The 11,702-nt window shown below is 44.9% G+C and overlaps 2 protein-coding genes across 2 annotated transcripts; one reads left to right on the plus strand and one right to left on the minus strand.

Moving 5' to 3' along the window:
- Positions 1–539: 539 nt before the first annotated feature.
- On the minus strand, positions 540–1,410 carry LOC104953522 (low-density lipoprotein receptor-related protein 6-like; the record flags this gene model as incomplete). The annotated part of the gene is made up of 3 exons (XM_010780467.1): positions 1,206–1,410; positions 806–1,017; positions 540–590 (listed from the first exon to the last, which is right to left on the minus strand). Coding segments are annotated over exons 1-3 (419 nt in total), but the record flags the coding sequence as incomplete, so codon positions are not given.
- Positions 1,411–9,622: 8,212 nt separating this feature from the next.
- On the plus strand, positions 9,623–11,571 carry LOC104953521 (low-density lipoprotein receptor-related protein 6-like). The gene is made up of 4 exons (XM_010780466.1): positions 9,623–9,913; positions 10,068–10,294; positions 10,744–10,928; positions 11,161–11,571. The coding sequence occupies exons 1-4, from the start codon at positions 9,731–9,733 to the stop codon at positions 11,529–11,531; spliced, it is 966 nt and encodes a 321-aa protein (XP_010778768.1). The 5' UTR covers positions 9,623–9,730; the 3' UTR covers positions 11,532–11,571.
- Positions 11,572–11,702: the final 131 nt, after the last annotated feature.

Consider the following 11,702-nt stretch of genomic DNA (forward strand, 5'->3'; position numbering starts at 1 on the left):
GAGGTAATTAAAATAGCTACGTGTGATATTCTAACCTGAAGTGTGTGTTTGTTCCGCTCACCGCTGCATGTGATCATGCAGAGCTGCGTGTCGACTCGTCAGCAGCAGCTGATCTCTCTCTCCCGTCAGATTAGACTTCACTCTCGTTTATGTCCATATCGATCAGATCCAGCTAGTTCTAGCTAATGATATGACTACCTGCTTATTAAAAGACACCTAAACAATAAGTGTCGCTATGCAACCGGGTGAGGCCACAAAGTATAGCGCAGCATTATGCATTTGTTTACATGCCCACCGGAACCCCGAGGCATTACCAACAGATCAACGCACAATCAACCCATACAGGACATCTCTTTCTCCACATTAAGTGTTAGACATTAGAATGGACTCTTCTTGTCTGTCACATAAGTGGCGCAACTGAAGCGGTATTGTGCTAAAGGGGAAAATATATTTTGACCGGAAAGATTTAGATTTGCCGGTCTTCAGCATATTTTACCGGTCGTAGTCCGTTAATTATCGGCTAACGGGAACTCTGGTACCTGCACGGGTGAAGTGTTACTGTGAGAGGTGTGTGTTTATAGTACGTGTACCTGCACAGGTGAAGTGTTCGTTAATATGAGGTGTGTGTGTGGAATTCTTAGAAAGTAAACATTCTTAGAAAAGTCTTAGATTTTCTGAGAATAATAGAAGTCATTTTTTCGCAGAATTTTGACTTTCTTTCTAAAAATGTTGACTTTTAAAAGAAAGAACTCTCAAAGAGAGGTAATTCATATATATAAATATATATAACATCAAAGAGGCCTACCCTCTCTCTGGGTTCACCACGATGGCTCTCGGTTTGTCGTGTTCTCCGCGCAGAACCACGCCCACTCGGCTGCCGTCGGTCCTCGTGACGTTGATGACGTTGGTGACCTCGCTGGTCCAGTAGATGAAGCGGCTGAACACGTCGATGCTGAGGTCGTAAATCTGCAGACCAGAACCAGGACCCTGCAGCGGGCTGGACACCACCGTCATGCTCTGAGGGGACAAAACACACATATACACAAATTGGGTATTTACCAAGAATAAAGTGACACATTTACACGAAAAAACATAATAACACAAAAACAGATATATAATTAAGGGTCCGATTGGGGACTCTCCAACCCTCCGGATGACGTTCTGCCATTAAGCATTTTATAATATATTCATGTATGTTTCTGTACCTGGTTCCCGTCCTCTGTGGCCCTCCGGATGACGTTCTGCTTGGAGTCGATCCAGTACAGCTGCTTGTCCAGCGGGTCGTAGTCGATGGCGCGGACGTTCCTCAGGCTGTGGATGGGCAGGATGATGTCGGGGCTCTGCTGCTCGTCCATCACCATGCGGTTAATGGCCGTCTTCTGGCTGAACAGCAGGAAGGAGGTGGGGGCTGCAGGGGAACAAACAGGGGGTTCAAATGATACCAAGAGAGACACTTTGACTTGTTATTGCTTTATTTAAGGTTGTCATATTCAAACATATTTATAAGAAACAAGGAATCCAAAAATATCTGAAAAATATCCGGCAACTGAATAACCCATAGATATTATCAAATAATTAAAAAGTAACAGGGGGGTTAAAATGATGTCAAGAGAGACTCTCTGTTCCTCCTCCAAACTCAAAGAGCGTTCACACCAAAAAGATCTGGAACTAGAACATTTTTTCGGGAACCTTTTCACCCCCTTTCAGCCCCTGCTAGAGAGGAGGTTCTTTCATGGGAGGAAAAGGTTCCTATTTCTGATATGGCAACACAAAAGAAAACATGGGAGCGGTGGAGATGAGGAGGTGTCGGCGTTCTGGCGATTTACTCTGAAGCCGGCTTCAGAGTAAATCGCCAGAACGCCGACACCTCCTCATCTCCACCGCTCCCATGTTTTCTTTTGTGTTGCCATATCAGAAATAGGAACCTTTTCCTCCNCAGCCGTCCATGCGGCTGTCCTGAGACCCCCGCGTCTCCTGTTGGCTCTCCAGCCGACTCCAGCCCCCGTGTTCTGTTGGCGAACCAACCGTCTCAAGTCTCTTCTCAAGTTCCTTCTCAAGTCTCCTTTCAAGTTCCTTCTCAAGTCCCCTCTCAAGCCACATCTCCAGTTCCCTCTCAAGTCAACTCTCAAGTTCCTTCTCGAGTCACCTCTCAAGTCTCCTCTCCAGTTCCCTCTCGAGTTCCCTCTCGAGTCCCCTCTCGAGTCCCCTCTCGAGTCACCTCCCGAGTCACCTCTCAAGTTCCTACCCGAGTCCCCTCTCAAGTCTCCTCTCAAGTCTCCTCTCGAGTTCCCTCTCGAGTTCCCTCTCAAGTATCCTCTCGAGTTCCCTCTCAAGTATCCTCTCGAGTTCCCTCTCAAGTATCCTCTCGAGTTCCCTCTCGAGTCCCTTCTCAAGTCTCTTCTCGAGTCCCCTCTCAAGTCTCCTCTCAAGTTCCCTCTCAAGCCCTCTCTCGAGTACCCTCTCGAGTTCCCTCTCAGGCCCATCTCGAGTCTCTTCTCGAGTCCCCTCTCAAGTCTCCTCTCAAGTTCCCTCTCAAGCCCTCTCTCGAGTTCCCTATCAAGTCCACTCTCAAGTCACCTCTCGAGTTCCCTATCGAGTCCACTCTCAGGTCACCTCTCGAGTTCCCTCTCAAACCCTCTCTCGAGTCTCCTCTCGAGTCCCTTCTCAAGTCCCCTCTCAAGTCTCCGTTCAAGTTCCCTCTCAAGATCCCTCTCAAGTCACCTCTCAAGCCCTATCTCGAGTTTCCTCTCGAGTTCCCTCTCAAGCCCTCTCTCGAGTTTCCTCTCGAGTTCCCTCTCTTGAGTTTCCTCTCGAGTTTCCTCTCAAGCCCTCTCTCGAGTTTCCTCTCGAGTTCCCACTCAAGTCCCTACTCAAGTGCCGTTGGAGGTTCCGCCGGGGGTCCTGCCAACCCCATGTCCTGTACCGTTGGAGGTCCCGCAGACTGCTCTTCTGCCGAGGGTCCTGCCAACCCCATGTCCTGTGCCGTTGGAGGTCCCGCAGACTACTCTTCTGCCGGGGGTCCTGCCAACTCCATGTCTTGTCCCGTTGGAGGTCCCGCAGACTGCTCTTCTGCCGGGGGTCCTGCCAACCCCATGTCCTGTGCCGTTGGAGGTCCCGCAGACTACTCTTCTGCCGGGGGTCCTGCCAACTCCATGTCTTGTCCCGTTGGAGGTCCCGCAGACTGCTCTTCTGCCGGGGGTCCTGCCAACTCCATGTCTTGTCCCGTTGGAGGTCCCGCAGACTGCTCTTCTGCCGGGGGTCCTGCCAACTCCATGTCTTGTCCCGTTGGAGGTCCCGCAGACTACTCTTCTGCCGGGGGTCCTGCCAACTCCATGTCTTGTCCCGTTGGAGGTCCCGCAGACTGCTCTTCTGCCGGGGGTCCTGCCAACTCCATGTCTTGTCCCGTTGGAGGTCCCGCAGACTGCTCTTCTGTCGGGGGTCCTGCCAACCCTATGTCCTGTGCCGTTGGAGGTCCCGCAGACTACTCTTCTGCTGGGGGTCCTGCCAACCCTATGTCCCGTGCCGTTGGAGGTTCCGCCGACTGTTCTCCTGCCGGGGGTCCTGCCGGCCCTGTGTCCTCTTCCGTGGGGGATCTTGCCGACACCGGCTCCTGCCCGGCCTCCGGAGCTGTCCGGTCTTCGCCCTCGAGCCCGGTCCCCTGAGTTCGCCCGCTGTGGTCTTCACCCCTCCTCGAACTCTGTCTTGCCCCCAGGCCGTCCGCCCGAGTTCCCCACCTTGGTCTCTGCCTTGCCCCCGGGCCGTACGCCCGAGTTCCCCACCTTGGTCTCTGCCTTGCCCCCGGGCCGTCCGCCCGAGACCCGTCCTCCAGAACCCCTCCACCCACCCTGCTGGACTTTGTTTTTTGGGACGTCTGGGATCCGTCCCTTGAGGGGGGAGGGGGGGGGGGTTTATGTCACACTGCTAAGTTCATGTCACGGTTGTAGTTTTGTAGGTTAGCTTGTTTTTGCTGTTTTCCATGTCATGTTTTCCTCCGGGTTATTGTCTGATCCTTTTCCCTGTGTTTTTCCTCTTGCCATTAGTTACCCTGGTGTGTCTAGTTATCTGATTGTGTTCACCTGTGGCCCTTGTGTTTCTCCTCCCCTGCCCGGCTGTTTCTCGTCTTGTGATTATCCCTCCCTGTATTTAGTCTTGTCTCTTCCTGTCTTCAGTGTTGGTGCTTCTTTGTTCGTGACTTCGTTCACCGTAGAGTGTTTTGTTTACTCAAGACCTTGAAATAAAGGTATTATCAAATGTTATCTGCGTTTGGGTCCTACCTGCTTCACTCGGCGTATCAGCCGCAAATGTTAATGTTTAGTGGCTCATATATTCTATCTCTGTTGAGCTGATGCAGATGCTTCAATCAAGCTGAAATGCATCAGTCAGAATCAGATGTTGCTTCAGGTCTGAGAAAATCAGGAGAAAATCTCAAATCTGCACTTAATGAAACATTTCTCACCAGGTGCACTGCCAGAGACAAAGGTGGGATCATGTTTGTAATCCTAAAACTTCCTAAATCATATTTGAGAGTTGGGTAGTAAATGGACCATTACTTTTTATCCCATGCTTTTATTCTGAGATCAGATGTTCATATAAGATTACAATATTCACATTTGGCTTATACTTTGAAAATGCACCTTGTTATAAAGCTTTCCGTTTTATATGAATGAAACACAGCAGAAGTGTGTTGATATGTGGAGAGGATCCTGCTAAGACCATCATCTGTATCTGTATTTGAATCTTACAACATGATATACTAAGTCCTGAAGTCTAAAATCGATTAGTGACTTTGACCAAATGGTTTATTTTATATGGAAATTGGAGCCTATTTGAGGGTTTGCTTCCACCTACTAAAGTCCCTATTATGCTTTTTGGGTTTTTTCCCTTTCCTGTAGTTTTCTATAGGTTTTAGTGTAAATGGTCTGCAAAGGCTAAAATCCCTGTGTTCCCTCTCTCTTAGACTTGGTTCTATGGACCAAGCGGCAAAGGTTGCCTATTTCTGGCCAGTTATTTCACACTACACCTTTCATTTGTGAAAATGTAAAAAAAAAAACATAAAAATAGTGTGAGAACAGAAAGCTCTTAATAATGCCTTACATTTTTTTTTTTATAAACCATCTGTCCTGTTTTTTTTATTTCTACATCAGAATTAATCAAGATCTTGTTTATCAGCTGTATGGTTTGTTGTCACGTCAGTATCATTTTACTGTTATACATTAAATTAAGACTGTACAAGCGCAGTTATTAGTTGCCGGGACGACATGTCTCTGGAGCCTGATGTGTGTAATCAGAACTGTATGGTTTCAGTTAGCGCTCGTGTAGGATGAATGCAACAAGAGACAGGAAGTCAGATGGATAGCTGGGTAAGCCTGCTCAGTTAAACCTGTATCCTTGTGTTTCACGATAAAGAGGGCAGTGTTCTTATCAATCTGCACATTTTTCAGAGCTGTGCTGGAGACAAAATCCACATACTCCCCTATTGTGTGATATGGGGGGGGATTACTTTTGCTCCAGGCATTCCTTGTTATTCTAGAGGGCCTCATGGTCTACTTTTTCAACTGGGGGAAGAAACATGGCAGGACTCTGTTTTGACGAACCTTCCAGAAATGTGTTCTAGGACTGAGCACTCTGACAAACAGCCGAACCACCCGACCCTCCTCAGCCAACTGCCTCTGGAGAGGAACGCAGCAAATGTTGGGCCTAATAATATTCTGGGGTAAATACAGAGAAGCACATTTTCCTCAGGGGTATGAAAGGGCTTCCAATATTTGTTATGCGCACCAACCAACGTGAGACGTATCTTTAAAGTTATTTCTCAACTGGTAATAAAGAATCACCCTAAAACCACCCACAGATATTGAAACATATGTAAATGTTTATTTTGGATTTTTCATATTTCCCATATTAACTTATTAGCTGTCAAATTAAGTTTTATAATAAAATTAAACAGTTTCTGAAGGAACAGCGAATAAATTCAGCCCACAACTGAAACTCTAAAACAGAACTTGGTCTCCACGTGACTACACACATGATATCATATTGTACACATACCAGATATTCTTCCAGGAAACTTTGCAGGTAATCATGAGGAAATTCTAGACACTTCAAATAAAGCCTTACTGTATATTTACGTTCAAAGATAAAGACCTAAAGGTTTCAAAGCCCTCTTCACTCAGGGGTAGAGTTATATTGGAGCTGGATTTATTTATTTTTCACACACAAAAAGAATGAAATTTGCTTTGAAATAGACTAACCATGTGAATATTTTCAACTGTAGAATGGCTGCCAATTTTCAAAGGAAAAATACAATGGTCAGGACTTCAGTGTCCTCAAAGGTAGCTACAACCCCATGTCCAAAAATAGCTAGGATTTTATTGCTTCAATCAAAAAAAAAAATACCTTCCAATCTATTAACAGCCTGCAATATTCAGAGGTTAGGTTTCCAAATATTTAACATAAATTGTAAAGGTTCCATTTGGTGAGCCAAGACATTTCTGAGGCATACTTTTATACACGTTTGTACACACAGGCCGTGAGAATTTTTAAGTAGATTTTGTACTGTCTTATAAAAACAGAAAATACTACTGAACACCTGAAACATTCCCCAGCTTCTTTTTGTCACACCAGTAGTCCATTAGTGGACCTTGAAATGGATATTCAGCCTTTCTATCATAAAATGGTATTATTACTCCATTAACATTACCCTTATTACCGGTTTAACGCTGAAATCAGACACAGTATCAAAGTCTTGTAATGTGAAGAATGACATATTATAGAATATCAAGCTGACTAAGCCTAAGAAAGCACATAACAGGTCCTTTTAAGGTGTTATTTTAGTTTTCATTAAATATTTCTGATAGTGTAACTTTAGTGTGTAATTATCCGACTCTCAAGGAGAAAATTACTGTATTCTTTGTAGATTGCAGTGTTCTGGAAATATTTTGCATTTGCCCTTTGGTTTTTTTTTTTTTGGCTCTGTCTATGCAAAAAATTACTTTCTACAACATAAAGTATGCAAAATATAGAGTATCTTTCTGTACGTTTTCAGGAATCAGAATGTTTGATCACATTTGTTAGACAGAAGGACTGGCAACGTAACTCTCATCGGGTTTTTACCAAATTTAGTGATGTGTGTCTCTTTCCTTCACCACTTTGACCCAGATCCAAACTTCCGAATAGATTGTGATATACTTTCACATTCATGATCCCCAGGGGATGAATCCTTTTGATTGTGTTGATCCCCTGACTGCTAACATACAGTATGCGGTTTGAGTTAAATGTCTCATCAACTGTTGGTTGATTTGAAAATGTGTTTGGTACAATAACTTTGGCAATCCTGTGACTTCATTAAGTACATTTTTTTATGTGTCTAATTATTTGGTTTGTGTTAAAATACCTGCAAATGTAATGGTATTTCCATCAGCTCCAGCTGTACTTTGTGATTATTGCTTAAGTTTTACCTCTCCAGGCCTCTAAAAATAGTTTGAATGACAGAGAAACTACTTCTCCTAATGATTTTCCCATCAGCCGTAGCTGTCAACAAAATTTCCGGAGAATGATCGCCACATGGGCTAAATCGGACAATACACAGACTTTAAATGAGGAAAGAGTGAAAATCTGTTTAAAGTACTATCCGACAGTTGTGTTCTCTCACACAACTCATCCGGGCTATGTCTAAATATATTCAGGACAGCATTGCATGTGTGAAAGGGTTTCAAGTCAAATAAAAAAAATACGTGCAGCATGTGAAAATATTTACAAAAATGTGCTTGAATTTAATGTGTCCAATTAGATGCGGAGGGTTGAGTGTCCATAGGGCTAGATCAATCTGTCTGACATGCTTGCTTCCTTTTTAGCAATAAGTATTCTTTGGCAATGGTTATGCAGGATAGTAATTCAGTTTAATGACACATAGCCAACATGATACAGAACCTTAGATGAACAAATGACCTTTCTCATGTTGCAGTTTCAGAAAATCCCACAGCTTCCTGCTTTGCTGTTGTCCGATTTGATTGCCCAGCGGAGACTGGTTGCCTATCACCAGCAGCAGGGAGAGGAAGGATGAGATAAGCTATGTAATGCAACGCCTATCAGGCAATATTGTACTTTGTTTTTAACAATGGTTGAACTGAATACTGTAACAGGAATTTCCTAAACAATATTAGGCTTAGCCGAAGAAAAGCAGTCTGGATTAGACCACACTTTAAGTTGAAGATTGAGGATGAGAAACACATGGCAGCACACGTCATGCAGAAGTATTATTTTAAGCAACACATTAAGTTGACGAAACACTCGAGTCAAATGTAATTAAAGTCAGATCGTGTCTTAGACGGGGCAGTGATATCATAAACCTGTTAATGTACGCATTCAAACACTTTTTCTTTTGCCTGTATTCACCTTGCAGGTGCAACTATGTGGCTTTTATCCTGGATAAAGTGTTTAAGTAATGGATGTTTAAAGTTTAACTTATTCATATGTCTAATATTAAAGTTCACTTTCCATTCAGGAAGTATGACGCTGCGCTGTCAGTACTGACAGCGCAGCGTCGCTTCTCTATGTTTGTGATTGGTCGAATGCTCCAAATACCACCCCTTTCATGTGAACGCGCACCTAACTACATAGGACATGGCTGGCTTGAGCGATTCACTTGATAACCCGCGTCGTAGTACAATTTAGCGAGAGCGCGTATGTTTTGGATTAGGCCAACCGGCTAACTCAAACATATCCAGGTTAGGTTGAACCAGCTTCGTAGTACAGGCCTCCGCTGTCAGACTGAGAGACTGATAACTACAGCTCAGGTGAGGTAAAGGACTTTAGAGTGTTTAGATAGTTAACTTAGTCTAAATTATCTCTGTGGGTCTCAAACGGTTTGGTCACCATTTATGTAAACACATATTTCCATTTGAAGGGGGAGTGATTAGTCAAATATGCATGAATAATAAATTTTTAAAGATTAACTAGGTGAAAAAAGGTAAGATAAACTTTAAAAACTTGTTGAGAGCTAAAATTAGTCTTTGCTGCTGCCTCAAAGAGGAGCAGGGGAGAGACAGGTTAGGCTGGTTCAGGAGCCCAGACACACTCACAACTATAAATAAACAAAAACCAATAAATAAACAAGTTTCAATGTTTTTTCATATTGGATATGGTATGTTATTGGTTATGGCCATGTTCTTCTGATTATATGATTATTTGAATGTATACAGTTCTGTTTCATATGGGTGTAGTCTCTTTATTTCCCCCTCAAAGTGCACCATATTGATGCATTTAAGTCCAACATTTAAAAAAACAAATCTTACCGGGGGAGCATGCCCCCAGACCCCCCTAGAGGATTTGAGGTCTACCCACTTAAAATATGTTCACATGGATAGGTTCCTAAATAGATTTGCACATTTTTTTAAATAGTAACCCATGTCCATATGTTTATTCTGGGGTAGTAGATTTAAAGTTTAGGGCTATCACTATGGGCAGAAGCGCTGTAAATATTGACAAATAAATCCAGGAAAATGGCACAAAAGAAAACTGGTAGTGGCCGGCTGGGTGTGTAATTCCAGGCCTGACTTATTGTCCCAGTCCGGCCCTGCCCCCAAATGATCACCCTCCTCTTCCTCCTCCTCTTCCTCCTCCAGGAACCAACGCCTGTTCTGAGTTAAATGGCGGCTGCAGTCACCTCTGCCTCTTCACTCCTCGAGGAGTGATCTGTGGGTGTCCCATCGGTCTGGAGCTGGTCTCCGACATGAAGAACTGCATCGTCCCCGAAGCCTTCCTGCTGTTCTCCAGACACACGGACATCCGCCGCATCTCGCTGGAAACAAACAACAACAACGTGGCCATCCCGCTGACCGGCGTCAAGGAGGCGTCCGCGCTCGACTTCGACGTCACCGACAACCGCATCTACTGGACCGACATCACGCTGAAGGCAGAGACACTTCTTTATATCTGGACACTTGTTTCTTGACCCATCTTTTCCAGACTATTTATTACATATTTCTAAGACAAGCTTTCTTCGTACACTTGTTTCTTATAAATATTTCTAGAAATGTACTTTGTATAAATCCCTCTCCTCTCTGCAGACGATCAGCCGGGCCTTCATGAACGGCTCGGCTCTGGAGCACGTGGTGGAGTTCGGGCTGGATTACCCCGAGGGGATGGCTGTTGATTGGCTGGGGAAGAACCTCTACTGGGCCGACACGGGGACCAATCGCATCGAAGTATCCAAACTGGACGGGCAGCACCGGCAGGTTCTGGTTTGGAAAGACCTGGACAGCCCGCGGGCGCTGGCTCTGGACCCGGCTGAGGGGTGAGGGATCAGTACAGGAGGGTTAGAGGGGTTGAAACATTTGGAAAAAATTGAATATTCTCCAAGATTAAAGACAAAAAACGCACAAATTAAGATAAAAAACAGTTTAAACAAAGTCTCTTCCGTGATCGGTTGAGAAAAAAAACAGTAGGAATATTTTGAGGGTTTTTAAATATAAGTTTAACGGAAAAAATGTTTAATATTCTCTAAGATTGAACACAAAGAAAACCTCAAAAATTAGAATAATATTATAATTTTCTTCCATGAATAATGTGGTATTTTGTAAAGGAAAGAATTTAATATTCTCCGAGATTTAAATGTTAAAATTAGGAGAAAAAAACCAAAAATAATTGTTTGAAAAATCCAAAACTTAAGTTGTAAATTTGCCAAGAAAATACACACAAACTACAATTCATGTCGTCCCAATAACACCCCTTCATGTCCCTCAGGTACATGTACTGGACGGAGTGGGGGGGGAAGCCTAAGATCGACCGCGCGGCGATGGACGGGACGGGGCGTCTCACTCTGGTCTCGGACGTAGGGCGAGCCAACGGACTCACCATCGATTACGCTGAGCGGCGCCTCTACTGGACAGACCTGGACACTACACTCATCGAGTCCTCCAACATGCTGGGTAATAACATATCACATGATTAAACATCAGATGGTGCAGAAGTTACATATTTTAGAACTTCAAAAATGTGTCTAATTTAAAGAACCAGTTATTTCTGATCATTTTTCTGGACTTTTTTTTGTGCAAGATGTCATTAATGTTAAAGCCATTCAGGGCAATTCAAGTACATTTCAGAGCTGATAAAGGGGGTTATAACCAGCTCCTCTAACCCCCCCCTCTCTCCCCCCTTCAGGTGAGGAGCGGGAGGTGATAGCAGACGACCTCCCTCACCCCTTCGGCCTCACCCAGTACCAGGACTACATCTACTGGACGGACTGGAGCCAGCGCAGCATCGAGCGCGCCAACAAGACCAGCGGGCAGAATCGAACCGTGATTCAGGGCCACCTGGACTACGTGATGGACATCCTGGTGTTCCACTCGTCACGGCAGGGGGGCTGGAACGCCTGCGCCGCCACCAATGGGCACTGCTCTCACCTGTGCCTCGCCGTGCCAATCAGCGGCTTCGTCTGTGGATGCCCCGCCCACTTCCTGCTCAACGGAGACAACAAGACCTGCAGCGGTGAGATTAGGCGATTTCACACCAAGTACTTTTCCCAGGAATAGTTCCTGAACTCTTTAGTTCCTGAACTTTCTAGCAGATCGCGTTCACACCGGAATAAGTCCCTGAGGGAGGGTTAGGCAAATGAAGCCGCTGACGTCACTTCTTATTCTTCTGCTTTGGGTTTACTGGCAGGCCGCAAACCACTTCACGGCGTATACTGCCGCCCAAAATCC

Source organism: Notothenia coriiceps, unplaced genomic scaffold (genome assembly GCF_000735185.1).
Source record: "Notothenia coriiceps isolate Sejong01 unplaced genomic scaffold, NC01 NC01_scaffold00021905, whole genome shotgun sequence".
Classification (NCBI taxonomy): domain Eukaryota; kingdom Metazoa; phylum Chordata; class Actinopteri; order Perciformes; family Nototheniidae; genus Notothenia; species Notothenia coriiceps.